At 56.6% G+C, this 14,779-nt stretch overlaps 1 protein-coding gene across 2 annotated transcripts; it reads left to right on the top strand.

Moving 5' to 3' along the window:
- Positions 1 to 4,663: 4,663 nt before the first annotated feature.
- Positions 4,664 to 14,578, top strand: CREB3L3 (cAMP responsive element binding protein 3 like 3). Of its 2 annotated transcripts, none has more exons than XM_038567771.1 (10): positions 4,664 to 4,819; positions 5,302 to 5,430; positions 5,851 to 6,148; positions 7,020 to 7,132; positions 8,680 to 8,817; positions 9,787 to 9,893; positions 12,012 to 12,080; positions 13,225 to 13,309; positions 13,526 to 13,578; positions 13,776 to 14,578. In XM_038567771.1, exons 2-10 carry the CDS (start codon positions 5,302 to 5,304, stop codon positions 14,116 to 14,118), a joined length of 1,335 nt encoding a protein of 444 aa, XP_038423699.1. In that variant the 5' UTR covers positions 4,664 to 4,819; the 3' UTR covers positions 14,119 to 14,578. The 2 variants fall into 2 exon arrangements, with proteins under 2 accessions (XP_038423699.1, XP_038423698.1); XM_038567770.1 differs by having other exon boundaries at positions 13,482 to 13,578.
- Positions 14,579 to 14,779: the final 201 nt, after the last annotated feature.

The raw sequence follows: 14,779 nt of genomic DNA, 5'->3' as shown, positions 1-14,779 counted from the left end.
TGACCTGAGCGGAAGGCAAACGCTTAACCAACTGAGCCACCCCGGCGCCCTGAAAACTAGTTCTTAGGGGGTGGAAAGGATCTTCCTCTTGTGTAGAAAGCACAGATACACACAGAGCACATAAGCAGATATATAATCTACGTGTGGTATTAAAATTTCATTGGGGGGGTATGCCTGGGTGGCTCAGTGGTTGAGCGTCTGCCTTTGGGTCAGGTCATGACCCCAGGGTTCTGGGATCGAGTCCTGCATCGGGCTCCCTGCATGAAGCCGGCTTCTCCCTCTGCCTATGTCTCTGCCGCTCTCTCTCTGTCTCTGTGTCTCTCATGAATAAATAAAATATATTTTTAAAAATTTCATTGGAGAGGGGATCCCTGGGTGGCTCAGCGGTTTAGCGCCTGCCTTTGGCCCAGGGCGCGATCCTGGAGACCCGGGATCGAATCCCACATCGGGCTCCCGGTGCATGGAGCCTGCTTCTCCCTCTGCCTGTGTCTCTGCCTCTCTCTCTCTCTCTCTCACTGTGTGCCTATCATAAAAAAAAAAAAAAAATTCATTGGAGAAAAGAGCACAAAAATCAAAATGGTGACAAACACTAACATTGGAGCCACATACACTAACATTGCCCCAAGTCAGGGGCGCCTGGGTCGCTCAGGTCATTAAGTATCTCACTCTTGATCTCAGCTCAGGCCTTGATCCCAGAATCGTGAGTTCAAGTCCCCTGTTGGGCTCCACCGCTGGGTGTGGAGCCTACTTAAAAAATAATAATACATGTTGCCCCATATAGATACGTACAAATAATTTGCATTCATTTTCTTTCTTTTTTAAATTAAATTTAATTTTTCTGATTTTTAAAAAATCCCCATTCATTTTCAAAGCCACGTAACATTCCACGCTCGGGATACACCAGACTCTATTAACCCATCCCCTCTGGATGGCTGTTTTGTGGTTTCTTTTTTTTTTTTTTAACATTTTATTTATTTATTCATTAGAGATACACACAGAGAGAGAGGCAGAGACACAGGCAGAGGGAGAAGCAGGCTCCATGCAGGGAGCCTGATGTGGGACTCGATCCCGGGTCTCCAGGATCACACCCCGGGCTGCAGGCGGCGCTAAACCGCTGAGCCACCTGGGCTGCCCCAGGGTGTTTTGTGGTTTCTAATGTTTTACTAAGTGTCTTCTGTAGGCGATTAGGTATTTTGTGCACTTTTCATCGAGGGGGAATTCATTTACAGTGATACTACGCGGGTCTCCGCTGTGTTCAATTTGACGAGTTTCGACAATTCTATACGTTGCTCACATAACAGCGTCTGACAATAAGATCTAGAACATTTTCACGTCCCTTCGTGCCCCCGTCCTTCAGGTCCCCGCTCTACCCAGGCAGCCGCTCTCCATCCCCAGAGATTACTTCGCTGGTTCCCCGGATCCCACCAAATGGAATCCTAACGCTGCGTATTCCTCTGTGACAGGTGTCTTCTGACACAACGTCTGTGACATTCACGCACGAGGTTGCATGCGTCACTGATTTATTCCCTGCAGTGGGCTGATAGCGCGATGGTGTGTGGATAAGCCAGTCAATTTATCCATTCCCCTGTCCTTGGATATTTGAGTTGTTTCCAGTTCCGAGCGATGATGGGATAAAGCCGCTCTGAACCTTCAAGTACAAGTCTTTCCGTGGACGTTTCATTTGCGGGCCTCCTAGGCAAACATCCAGGAGCGAACTTGCTCAGCCATATAGTAGACGCGTGTCATTCTGGCGAGTGCCCTTAACATTGTCACCTGGCGGGGCGCTTGAGTGGCTCAGTGTTGAGCGCCTGCTTTGGGCCCAGGGCGTGACCCCAGGGTCCTGGGATCGAGTCCCACCCACATCGGGCTCCTGGCAGGGAGCCTGCTTCTCCCTCTGCCTGTGTCCCTGCCTCTCTCTCTGTGTCTCTCATGAATAAATACATAAAATCTTAAAAAAAAAAAATCCAAAACATTGTCGCCTGGCAGTCGTGGTGCAGAACGGGCCAAGCAAAGATGGAAAACAAAACCCCGCGCCCCCACGATCATGTTTGGGAAGCGCCACAAGCCCCGGCCGCCCCAGAACATAGCACAGCGCAGCGCCCGTTCCTCCGTCGGCTTTGAGCAGAGCATCCTCTCGTGCTGTGCTCACACTTACACGCGGGGGCGGAAGCTACTGTGGGCATGCTGCCTTGGATTGCAGCCCAGCGTTGCCTTGAAGTCCGCGTTCATGTTCCGTAAGTGAGATAATGTGATGCCAAGGGCATCAAAAAGTCCTCCTCTCCCGCACTGCTTATCCTTATCGGACTTGTGTCATAACTCTCCATGGGGGCATATAAATGCCTTCTAAAGTCCATAATTACATAAAAAATTTAAATACAAATATCTGGGGGAAAGGCACCCTGGAGTCTAAACCTCCAGGGAGGGGTGAGTGAGTGATGCCCCTGCTGGCAGGTGAGAGAGCTCTATGTGAAGGAGCCCCCCGGCTCGGGGGTGGGGGTGGGGGCGGGGGGGTCACCAGGGAGGGGGAGGCGGGGAGAAGCCAGAAGTCAGACCTCGCCTACCTCGGGCACCTGCCGCAGAGAAGCGCCTCCAAAACAAAGGCTGCACAAATATGGCTGGGATGGTGAAGGCCAAGCCGACAGAGCCCTTAAAAATTCAACACAGGGGGGCTACTGGGGGGCTCAGCGGTGGAGCATCTGCCTCTGGCTCAGGGCATGACCTCGGGGTCCCGGATTGAGTCCCGCATCAGGCTCCCTGCAGGGAGCCTGCTTCTCCCTCTGCCTGTGTTCTCTGTGTGTGTGTGTGTGTGTGAGATAAATAAATAAATAAAATCTTTTTAAAAAAAATAAATAAGTACAGTTCTGAATGATGAGAAAGAGGCAGCCATGGGGAGATCCAGGGGAAGCGTGTTTCAGGCTGAAGAAACAGCACATGCAAAGGTCCTGGGGTCACAACCCGGTCTGGCATGTTGAAGGAACAGCGAGGAGGCCCGGGTAGCTGGAACAGACAGACCGAAAGGGGAGAGAGGGAGAAGGCAGGGCAAGCAGAGGTCGGGGCGCGGCGTTCAGGGCCTTGGGGGGCAGCCCGCGGCAAGGAGTTGGGCTTAAACTAAATACAGCGGGAGGTGGTTAGGAGCTTTGTGAGTGGAGGAGAACTGAACGGAGCCTCGCGCGGGCCGGGCACGATGCTGGGCGCCAGGCTCACGGCGGCGACGGAAACACCCTCCTTGCTCTCGAGAAATTCACATCGCGCCGTTTCTGTCAATGGACCCGGCATCATTCATTCACGGAACAAACATTTGATGAGGGGCTGCTGTGTGCCCGCCGGGTGCGGCCCTTGTGTCTGACGGGGACTCACAGCAGCAGTCGCGCCCCCAGGACCCCCGGACTACGTCGATGTGGAGCCCGATGTGGGACTTGATCCCAGGACTCCAGGATCACGCCCTGGGCCGAAGACAGATGCTCAACCGCTGAGCCACCCAGGCGTCCCCCAGGACTGTACTTAAATGTCACCTTCTCAAGGGGCGTCTGGCTGGCTCAAGCTGGTAGAGCATGTAGCTGTTGATCTTGGGGGCTGTGAGTTCAAGCCCCACGTTGGGTATAGAGCTTAATTAAAAAATTAAGAAAAGGTCACCTTCTTAAAAGAGGCTTTTCCAGCCCTCGGTTGCCGTTCACTGTGGTTCCACCCAGTTTCTTGGTGGCCCTTGCTTATTTATCTGTTTCCTGATTTATTTATGTATTTATGGTCCAGCTTATTCAGTGCTTTATCCGTAGCGCTTAAAACAGTGGTGGGCACAGAGAAGGCGCACGACGAGTAAGGGTGATTGAGCACCGCTGTGCGCAGGTACTTCCTAGATCCTGGGGGCCCAGCAGAGAACACAGGAAACTCCATTCTAGCCTGGAAGGCCCTGGCGGGGGAAGGGAGGAATCAGGTAAGACAAAACAAAAAACAAAAACAAAAACAAAAAAACAAAACACAGGTAGACAAACAAGACAATGTCAAACAGTGAGGGGCTCCTGAAGACAGCAATGTCACACAGAGCTCTGGGGATGGGCTCCTGGGGTGATGGTGGGGGGTGTGTGGTCACACATAACCTCTCAACCTTCTGGGCCAAAGACAGTGAGAGTCAGGGGTGGAAGAGGGGGGGGCAGTTCCACGCAGGGGGAACAGCAAGTGCAAAGGCCCTGAGGTGGGAGCCAGTTTGGGTCAATCAATACTCGGTGGATAGACGAACGATGGAAGATTCTAGAAGGAACTGATTGCTGCTTAAGTTTGGCTGTGGAGGGCTTGGAGGGTGGGTAGGAGGTTGCCAGCTCCAGGGAGAAGGGAGCTTCTGGCCAAGGAAACGGCTTCGGCAAAGGCCCGGGCCGTCCGTTTTGGTTTTGTTCTGTCCCGGGAGTGGACAGGACCCAACCAGGGGCCCTGGGCCTTCTTGAAGCCCCACATCCTGGGACACAGAACAGAAACAGTTGCTGAAAGTAGGGGAGAGGTCATGGCAGAGCTGAGGCACCCAGACTTTGGCCTTTGCCCACTGCCGGCTCGAAAAGCACAAAACACCGAGATAACGGTCTTCCCTCCCTTCCCCCAGCCTGCCCCGGTGTCACTGGTCCTTAACCCCGTCCATCTCGCCTGTCCCCCAATCGGCAGCCAGGGACGGGCTGGGAGCTCCGGAGCCTATTTCAGCATCTTTTGGGGGTGGTGACAGAGCCGGGAGAGGAGCGAGCAGAGCCCCGGGGCCTGGTGTCACAGCCACCTGGGAGGGCGCCCCTACAGAGCCCGCTGGCCTGGCCTCGTGAATGGGGATTTAGCAGCTGGAAAGGTGAGTCCTGCCCAGGGCGCTGCGGGAGGGAGGGTCGAGGCCCAGAAGTCCTCCGAAGCTCGTGTGGGGTTGGAAGGAGCCTCACACACCCCCTCGGACCGGCGGGAAGACCCAGAGGCCCAGAGAGAGCACGGAATGGCCAAAATCGTGCCTCCATCCCGGGGTGCCCTGTTCTCTCCTCTGGGAGCGGGGGTCCCGTTGGGCGGGATGGGAGGGCAAGGCGGGAGCTGGGTTTCATCAGCCTCGTAGGAGTTGGCCGAGCTGCTCACCCCACGCATGCACCTGTTGAGTACTTGGAGAGAAATCGGCTGCCGTGGCCCCGGGAGGGCCTGGGTCAGCTCGGCGGACCGTCTGGAGATGGAGGCTCCAGGGCCGGGGTGGGGGTTGAGCTCGAGCCACAGACGGACCTGGGTGGTGCACAGGTGCGATTTGGGAGGAGCGGGCACTGTGCGGTCCTCATGCCTGTCCCCTCCCTGCCCCAGATGGCTTCCTCCGCTGGTCCCCTGGACCCCATTGGCAGCCTGGAGCTCCTAGATCTCCTGTTTGATCAGCAGGACGGCATCCTGAGGCATGTGGAGCTGGGTGAGGACTGGGACCACGTCGGGGACCAGGTGAGCACACGCCGGGCTTTGCGCAGCATTTAGGGCTCGCAGAGCTTAGTCCTAGCAAAGCGCATCATCGTGTCGGACCTCTCGGCCACCCTAAGGAGTAGCTGGCATCAGCTGCTTCTCACAGATGAGGAAACTGAGGCTCGGCCCAGAGAGGGGCCGTAACTCACCCGGGGTCACACAGCCGTTTGGGGTTGGGGTCAAACTCAAACTCAGGGCTCAAGCCTCCGGAGTGGCTACCCATGCGACAGGATTGTGTTCAGGCTCCGACAACCCGGGAGGAGGAGGCATCAGCTTTCTGGGGCCCAGAAAGGACAATTGAGGCCCCGAGAGGACCCGTGGCTGGCTCGGAGTCACACAGCCATCCAGAACAAAGCAGAGCGCTTTTAATGCCCCCACCCCGTCCCCCTCTGTTCCCACCAGGTCCTACCAGGCCCGGACTCTGACGATTTCCTAAACTCCATCCTGGCTCCTGGAGACTCGGTCCCCAGCTCTCCGATCTGGTCCCCTGCAGCCAGTGACAGCGGCATCTCCGAAGACCTGCCCTCCGACCCCCAGGACACCCCTCCCCGCAGTGCAGCCGCCGCCACCCCCGCCGGCTGCCACGCCCTGGAGTCTGGCAAGGGCCTCTGTGCCTCCTACCACCCCGGACCCCCTTGCCTTGCCGGCGGCCCCGGACCAGCGACCCAAGCCCTGGAGGCCTCTGTGGCCATAGACTTGGGTGGGTTGCGCATCTTCGTCCACTTCCCTGGCCTCCTTCCAGGCGCACATTGTCCCCGCCTCTGGGATTGATGCTGGGGCCTATTCCCCCTAAGGTGACCTCGAGTCCCTGTGGGGTTTAGAAATGAGTCAGAGCCGCTGAGCTGGGACGCAACCCTGGCGGGCTGGCTCCTGCCCCGGGTGCCACACTGTCAGCCTCATCTTTGAACCTCCTACATCTGGATGCTCCATGAAAGCATGGGAGGTCACGGGACCCTGGGCCTCCGGACGCTCCTCTGGGTCTGGGGAAAACTAGCCTTGTACAGAAGGCACCCCCACCCCACCCCCATGCAGCACCAGCAGGGTGTCCCTTGTCCCTTGAGCTCTTACTAGACTCATTGAGGAGTTGACAAAACTGAGGCTCAGAGACGTTTAGTGAGTTAACCAAGGTCATACAGCTCTGCCCAGACAGGATGAGAACCAAGAGCAGTGTGACCCCGAAATCTGTGCTCCGGAGAGCAGCCTGCCTGTGGGTGCCAGGTGGGAGGGAGCCTGCGGTGACTTAGAGCTGTCCCTGCCCCCAGGGGGAGATAAGGCGAAGCCGGCTGGAGATCTAGCCTATAATCCTGGGCGATAACAGCCGCTCCCTCCTGGGCCAGCGGTGGGTCCCTCCGTAACGTCCTGGTGAATCGGCTTCCCCTTTGCCATCAGAGCGAAGACGGAGGCACCGCTTGGGGCTGTCTGCTTCATCCCAGGCCGGGCCCCAAATCTCCACCACGGTGTGGCTGGGGGCTATCCTGGCAGGCTTCCTGGAGGCGGCAGGTGGACGCCGGGAGCTCAGCTGCCCCCCAACCTGACGCTTCCCTGTCTGTGTCCCCATCTGCCCTGCTCAGAAATGTGGAGCTCAGGCCTCGGTTCTGAGGAGCTGGGGGAGCTTGCAGGCCCGCCTCCGTGCTGCAGCCTCACGGTGAAAGACCTCCTCCTCTCCGGCAGCGGCGCGGACCTGGTGAGCAGCCCCGACCCCAGCCCTCAGAGCATTAGGGCTGCCGCGGTTCTTAGGACCCCAGTACCTCCACTTCAGAGCCCGGGGATACTGAGTCACAGGCAGGGTAGGGCACTCTCCACTGCGGTAGTAAATAACAATTTAAAAAATAGCCAAAACTGACCAAGCGTCTGCTTACTATAGGCCAGACATTCTCCTAAATGCTTTAGGAAGATCACCTTTCAATTCGCAGTGATGCTAATTATTGGGGCTCCTGCTGTATTAATTTTACTCTTGAGGAAGCGGGCACAGAGAGGGTCATTGATTTGCCTGAAGTCACCCAGCGGCCACTGGCTCAATCCCTGGGTTGGCCTATGGGGTCGTTGCACACCCACCCAGGGCCACCTGCCTTTCCAAGGGCTTCGAGTGCCCATAACCCAGGCCTGACAACCCAGTTAGTGCCCCCACTTCACAGATGGGGAAACTGGGGCTGATCAATGGCCTGGCATTCCTGGGTGGTGGGGATTGGTCCAAAGACCAACAGACTGCCCCAGTCGGTACCTTTGTCCTGGGGTCTGCTGTTCCTCAGGGCGACATCTCCAGGACTTTGGCACTTGGATTACAAAGTGCTTTCATTTCTAGTGCTTAGCTTTCGTGATTTAAATTTAACTAAACACTTAAAATTTTTTTTAAAGACTTTATTTATTTATTCATGAGAGACAGAGAGAGAAAGAGAGAGAGGCAGAGACACAGGCAGAGGGAGAAGCAGGCTCCACGCAGGAAGCCCAATGTGGGACTCGATCCCGGGACCCCAGGATCACGCCCTGGGCTGAAGGTGGTGCTAAACCGCTGAGCCACGCAGGGATCCCCTAACTAAACACTTTTTTAAAAAGGCAAATGCATCCACACAGGCCAAATCCCAAAGGCAAAGACAGGCAGCAGGGAGAGCGTCTGCCTCTCCCAAGGCTGCAGCTACCTCACGTCCCACAGAGGTCCCAGTGACTCCTTCCAAAGGGATTCCTTCTCCTTCTTTTATTTTTTTTTTAGGTTTGACATAGTAGGAAGCATCCCACACTTACCATTGTTTTTGTCGCTTTATTTTTTAACTTGAGGGTTTTTTGTGCCGATTGCTTTATATCATGATACGGGGCCCCACCTTTTTCACAGCCCCCCTCCCCGCACATCTGGGTCATGCCTTATTTAATCCGTCCTGTATTGCCAGATAGCCCCGCTGTGTCCAGCCCTTTGCTATTGCAGACAGCGCTGCAGGGAATTGTCAGAGCCCAGAACAGAGCCTGGCACGTAGTAGGTGCTAACTACGTAGTTTTCACATGACTATTTGTTAAATGGATGAAAAGCCTGCGTGTCCGCCGTTTCGTCCACGTGCAAGGGCATCGGTAGGATCAGCTCCCGGCTCGGGGGCGCGGTACTGGCTCTCTTGAGCCCTCGCGCTGATGGGGACCTGACAGAAGGAGAGACTCGAGAGTTTTTCAAATCCAGGGCCGCTTTTTCATTTCCTGGAGGCTGTCGGTTTCCCTGCCCCCAGCGCCACGTCCCCATTTCCCCCACAGCAACAGCATCACCTGGCAGCCCCCCACCTGTTGCGACCTGGGCCCGAGCAGTGCCAGGAGCTGGTGCTGACAGAGGACGAGAAGAAGCTTCTGGCCAAAGAAGGCATCACCCTGCCCACCCAGCTGCCCCTCACCAAGGTGAGCTGGGGCTCCGGGCCCGGCCCCCTTTCCTGCAGCCACCTGCTCCTGAGTCGCAACCCCCCCCCCCCCCCCCCCCCCCCCCGCCATGAGTCTCCTGCGCTGCAATGTTAGGGCGTGTCTGTCTGTCATTGGAGCCTGGAAATCCATCCTAAAAGCCAACTCAGCAGGCAGGACTTGACACCCCAGAGCCGAGGGTGGGCTGACAGGCAGCGGCGGTTTGGGTGCTGGGAGCCATCCTGGTGCCCTTCACTCTTTATCACAGCCCCTTGCAGGCCAGAGCTGCCCAAAGGGGTGACCTGCAGGCCAGGTACGTGCAGCAGACAGGCTTCCTCTGCTGCATTTAAAAAAAAAGATTTTATTTATTTATTCATGAGAGATGCACAGAGAGAGGCAGAAACACAGGCAGAGGGAGAAGCAGGCTCCCTGCGAGGAGCCCAATGCGAGACTCGATTCCAGGTCATGCCCTGAGCCAAAGGCAGACACACACCCGCTGAGCCACCCAGGTGTCCCTGTGCTGCATTTTGTTTAAATTGGTTGCTAACATTTCTCTGGCCGGGAGTCTTCATACAAGAGTTCCGTGACTGTGGGCCACGTACTCCCACCTCCACGTGCAACCAGCTCGCGGCAGCCCCTGGCCCCCCCCCCCTGCTTCACTCAACTCACTCAACTCCCAGTCCTGGGCTTGCGGTTCTGGCGGGCAGGACAGTCCTTGGCCTCGGTACCCGCCGGCCCAGGCTTGGCCAGAAGGTGGCGCGAGCGCACCAGTGTGCAAAGTCCGCGGGCCAGTTCCTAACTGGGATTGGGATCTGGGAAAATCTCAGGGCCCAGCCCCTCCCACCCTGGAGACCCTGCAAGAACTTAGAGGGAGTCATCGGGAGTCTTCCCCGGGCGGGCCGGGAGGGCTCCCACGGGAAGGGCGTGGGGCCGGGCAGCCGAGCAGACCGTCCTCCCCATGTCGTTGTGCAGTACGAGGAGCGAGTGCTGAAAAAAATCCGCCGGAAAATCAGAAACAAGCAGTCGGCCCAAGAAAGCCGGAAAAAGAAGAAGGAATATATTGATGGCCTGGAAACTCGGTGAGGCTGGGGGCCTGAGATGCGGCCCTTGGGGTGAGGGAGGCGACCGATGCCCGGGGACGGGTGGGTGCCACGTGGCTAAGGTCACAGTGTGGGGAGCCTACAAAATTATAGAGGTTTCCTCGCTCTCTCGGGCAGAGGTCATTTTTCATGTGAATTGCAAGGTTGGAAAGATTCCTAGAGAAGACAGAGGCTTGGTCTCGGGGATCCCTTATTCTCCTAGAACCAAGAAAGGAGAATATATATTTAACCTGTTTTGTTCTGGCTCTCTGCCCGAGGGTGGGGGGCTTACTCCCCTGGTCTGAGCATCCCTGGTCCTCAGCTGGCAAGGCTTCCTCCAGAGTGTGTATGGGAAGGATGGGGATGGGGGTTTGGGGGGGGGTCAGTCCTTCTCGGCAGAACTTCCTCAGCTGAAAAACTCCAACCCCCGTTTCATCCAATCACCTCTTTTTTTTTTTAGCTCCAATCACCTCTTAACTCATATAAGAGGACAGGCTCCGGTTTCTTCTTTACCAGAAACATAACAAGGGAACGAACTCAGTTTTTTTTTTCTTTTAAGATTTTATTTATTTATTTATGGGAGACACAGAGAGAGGCAGAGACACAGGCAGAGGGAGAAGCAGGCTCCCCATGGGGAGCGCAATTTGGGACTCGATCCCGGGACCCCAGGGTCACGACCTGAGCTGAAGGCAGACGTTCAACCACTCAACCGCTGAGCCCCCCGGGCGCCCCACAAGCTCACTTTCCAAACTGGAACTGACTCGATGGAGTGTTATATGTTTTCCCAAGTCAGTTTTGGGGTGCCATACATTTCTGGGAAGTTGTCCGTTACAAACATACCCCCCAAAACGGTTCGTAGTTGTCTCTTATTATCTTGCTAAGCTCTGCGCCGTCGGCAGTCGTGCCCATTTTAATAAACTCATGCTGTTCATCTGTGCCTTCTGTTTCTCCTTCATCTTCTTGACTCATCTTGCCGCAGACTTATTTATTGGATTATTCTTGCCAGAGAACGGCTTTCTGGCTTTCCCCTCCCCCCCGCCTCCCGGATTGTTGTGTTGTAGTTCTTTATTTCTGCTCTTAACTTTACTATTTGTTAAAATCTGTTTAAATACGATGAGTTGCCATATAGTGTATTACTAATTGCAGCAGTAGAGTTCAGTGATTCATCCGTCTTATTGCTCTTAGCTTTGGTACGTTCTTCCTTGATGCTTCATGTTGGAGGAAGTCTGTTCTGTCGTCCTTTTGCTAATTTTCAACACGTGTGCGTCCAGCTTGTCGAGCTGTATAAAGGCTGGTGAAGGTCCGAACCCGCCACGCCTCCCTGCCCCAGCCTTTCCGTTAGCTGCCCCTCGTGCACATACTGTGATTTGCACCATTGTCATTACCACTGGGTTCTTGGGTCTTCCTTAATCCACATCATGGATTCTTCTCTATCCTGTGAGTTATTAGGAGGGCCTCTCAGTTGTGGGTGGAGGGCTTATTCCTTCCCCTGGGTACAACATGAAGACCTGCATGCTGGGATTTGAGTGCTTCGGTTCCACATCTGAGTGGTCTGGGCCAAGACATGCTCATAGATGGCTGCAGGTGGGAAAGGTGGGGCCCCCACTTGGATCTGGGATCCCTAGGTGGACGGATCTCCGTCAGCATGTTCCTCAGATGCGATCTGCGAATCTTTCTTTCATGTCGTTCTCCCAAACACCGTGAACTAGGTAATTGTCCCATTTTACAGGTGAGGGGACTTAAGGCAGAGAGTAGAGTGGCGTGAGCTCACGGGGAGGGTGAGGATTGTAACCTGGTTCTCCTCCGACTCCCAGTCATCCAACTACTTGGTCTTCTGGAAGCATCCCTGCCCAAGTTTGGCATCCCATTCCCAGTCCTAGGGGCACTGGCTGGAGTGAAGCCCCCACATCCATGCAGAGATGGGATCTAGGAGCCAGGCAGACCTGGGTTCAAATGCTGACCCTGTCCGCAGACTTGCTGGGTGGTTTTCGATGAATGACTCCCCGTCTCTGGCCTCGGGTTCCCCACCTGTAAAATTGGACCTCATGGGGAGATGTCAGCTGGGCCGGTTGGTGACATGGGCATATGATGAAGGTCACTGTAACATTCTCCTTGCAGGATGTCAGCCTGCACTGCCCAGAACCAGGAGCTTCAGAGGAAAGTCTTGCATCTCGAGAAGCAGAACCTGTGAGTCTTGGTCTAGCTGTGGCAGAGGATAGGGGGAGCGGGCCCCTTGCAGGAGAGGTGGACAATGTGGGTGACAGCCTCTGTGACGGCGAGGCAGAGCAAGGGGTGAGGGCTCCCCCTAGAAAGGGGGCAAGGTGCATGGAGGAGGGCACTCGGATGTGGGGGCAGGTGTTTCTAGTGAAGGAAATGGCAGGTGAATGTCCAGAGGCTGGAAACTCCGTGTGCTGGAGGACTGCATGTGGTTCTAAGAGATGCAGCCATCTACTCGATATTTATTTGGCACCTCATCTGTGCCAGGCATCGTTCTGGGCACTGGAACCCAACAGTAAACAGAGTCTCCCTACTTTTGGAACTCATGGTCTAGGGGGAGACATACTCAAGACAAATGAAACTATATTAAAAAATTATTTTCAAATACTAATTGTCACTGAGAAGAGGTGAAGGCACTGGAGAATGAGTGGGGGCTATTCTGGGCAGGGAGGTCAGATAAGGCAACTTTTGAGCTGAGACTTGATGGATGAGAAAGAACCAGCTGCTGCAAAAAGACCTGAGGGAATAACGTCCTTGGTACAGAGGGAACTGGCATGTGCAAAGGTCCTGGAGCAGGACTGGGTCTGGCATGATGGTGGAACAGCATGTGGGCCCGTGTGGCTGGAGCAGAGTGGATGAGGGGGAGAGAGGGAGGAGGAGAGAGGAGGGGGAGGACGGAGTAGGTTGTGCAGGGCCTGGGGGCCATGGGGGAGGACCTGGGCTTTTACCCCAGGGAGGTAGGATCCCTGGGAGGGTTGAGAGAAGCCCACTTCCATTGGAAAAGTGCTGTCTGCCTACTGCTTGGAGCATTAACCCTAGGGGGCAGGAGAGGCCTTAGGGGGGCAGAGTAGAGGCTGGGGCTGGCGTTTTGGTGAGAGAATAGCGGCCTGGATCAGGGAGGTGGGGGTGCAGAGAAGTGAGTGGGTGCCCGGGGGTGGGATGTTCAGGGAGATTTACTGAGGCAAAGAGGGGGAATCTGGGACTTTGAAGACCAGTGGGGCCATGAGGGATGAATGGGATTCAGACACCAGCCAGACTAGGAGACCCCAGAAATGGATGGGAGTCAGATCATGGCCCTGTGGGGCTCAGCCAAGGCCCACCCATTCCTGCTAAGGTCTCTCCTGGAGCAGCTGAAGAAACTCCAGGCCATTGTGGTCCAGTCCACCAGCAAGTCAGCCCAGACAGGCACCTGCCTAGCGGTAAGTCCTGGTCCCCAGAATAACGGGGGTCCTTGGCCTCGGCAGAGGGGTCTGTGAGGGGAGCTGAGCATAACCCAAGCCCCAATTTAAGCACGATCCTGTCTTCTGGGCCTTGGTTTCTTTGCTCACAGGGTGGGGGGAGGGATGGGGTGACCTCCCCCATCTCTGCCAGGTCCTGCTGTTCTCCTTTGCCCTCATCGTCCTGCCCTCCATTAGCCCTTTCGTCGCCAACAAAGCCAAGCACGCCGGAGACTACGCACCTGTTCGAGGTAGGCGGGCTAGGGACGCTCTGCCCCCCCAAACCCCTCTGGGCTGCACCATGCGCATTGTTCCCTTGTTTCCCCAAAGGGCCTCTGGGGGACGGGGAGGGGACCCCCTTGTCGCTACACCGTGATGCTGGGGCTAGAGAACGGAGGGACACCAGTCCCCCACCCCATCCCTCATGATCCTCCCAACCCCTGCTCAGTTTTCTCCAGAACTTTGCACAACGACGCTGCATCTCGTGTGGCCCCCGACGCCATACCCGGCTCCGAGGCCCCAGGACCACGGCCCAAGGGTGGCACACCCCAGGAAGGGTCTCCCGGCAGCCCCGTGGCGGACTGGGAATCTCGCACATCGGCTCTGGACAACTGGACAAAGGGGCTGGACAACTCGACCCCGATCTCGGACAACTCAACGCTCACCCTGCGCAACTCGACACTCATCCCGGACAACACAACTCTTGTCCCAGACAATGCGACACTCATCCTGGGCAACGACTCGGAGAAACTGAACCCGCCAGCCACCTTGCTGGGCTGGACTGCGCCTGAGCCAACGCTCAGCTCTGGGCGGGTGGGATTGGAGGCAGCGGGGGAGGAGCTGTGAGCAGCATCGGGACGTGCCCCCCGCCCCCCAGCCCCTGGGCTGAGGGGCCCTTGTGTGGACAGCGACGGGCAAGGGGGTGAGAGGCGAGACCTGGCGGAGGAGCCGGGATGCAGACGCACAAACTGTACACTCACGGACCCAGAGACGCACAGAGCACGCTCAGACACGGGGCGGCCACAGGGCCACAAAGCCTGAGAAATACACAGACCCAGGCGGAGGCCAGGCGGACACACGCACACACCCCGCGCCCCCGCAGCTCGCCTGCCCGGGACTCCTCCCTGCGCCTGCACACAGGGAAGAGAAACCCGCGGACTCTGCAGGGACCCTGACCCCGGAACCACGGCCCACGGCCACCCCTCTTTTCTAAGATTGTAGAGATCCTTAGTAAAGTATTTTGGCAGAACACAGCCGGCGCGAAGCGGGGGGGGGGGGGGGGGGGGGGGGGGGGGGGGGGGGCCTGTGCCACAGTCCAGGGCCCGGCCTCTCCTCTCGGAAGCGGCGGGAGAGCCTTCAGCACCTTGGAGAGCGGCCGCGAGCGCCGCAGGGCCCGCGGGGCGTCAGGTGTGTGTATGGGGAAGGTCTGGGGCCCTGCCCACCTGCTCGGCT

The sequence above is a fragment of the Canis lupus genome, chromosome 20 (assembly GCF_011100685.1).
Source record: "Canis lupus familiaris isolate Mischka breed German Shepherd chromosome 20, alternate assembly UU_Cfam_GSD_1.0, whole genome shotgun sequence".
NCBI classification, from domain to species: domain Eukaryota; kingdom Metazoa; phylum Chordata; class Mammalia; order Carnivora; family Canidae; genus Canis; species Canis lupus.
The sequence above is the reverse complement of the archived record's forward strand: the minus strand, read 5'-3'. Positions and strand labels throughout refer to the sequence as shown.

Excerpts from the sequence above, each read along its gene's own strand:
- CREB3L3 (XM_038567770.1), top strand. The coding sequence starts at position 5,302 with ATGGCTTCCTCCGCTGGTCCCCTGGACCCCATTGGCAGCCTGGAGCTC. Across the intron at positions 8,818-9,786 it reads CCCAGCTGCCCCTCACCAAG|TACGAGGAGCGAGTGCTGAA; the intron begins GTGAGCTGGGGC and ends GTCGTTGTGCAG. Across the intron at positions 9,894-12,011 it reads ATTGATGGCCTGGAAACTCG|GATGTCAGCCTGCACTGCCC; the intron begins GTGAGGCTGGGG and ends TTCTCCTTGCAG.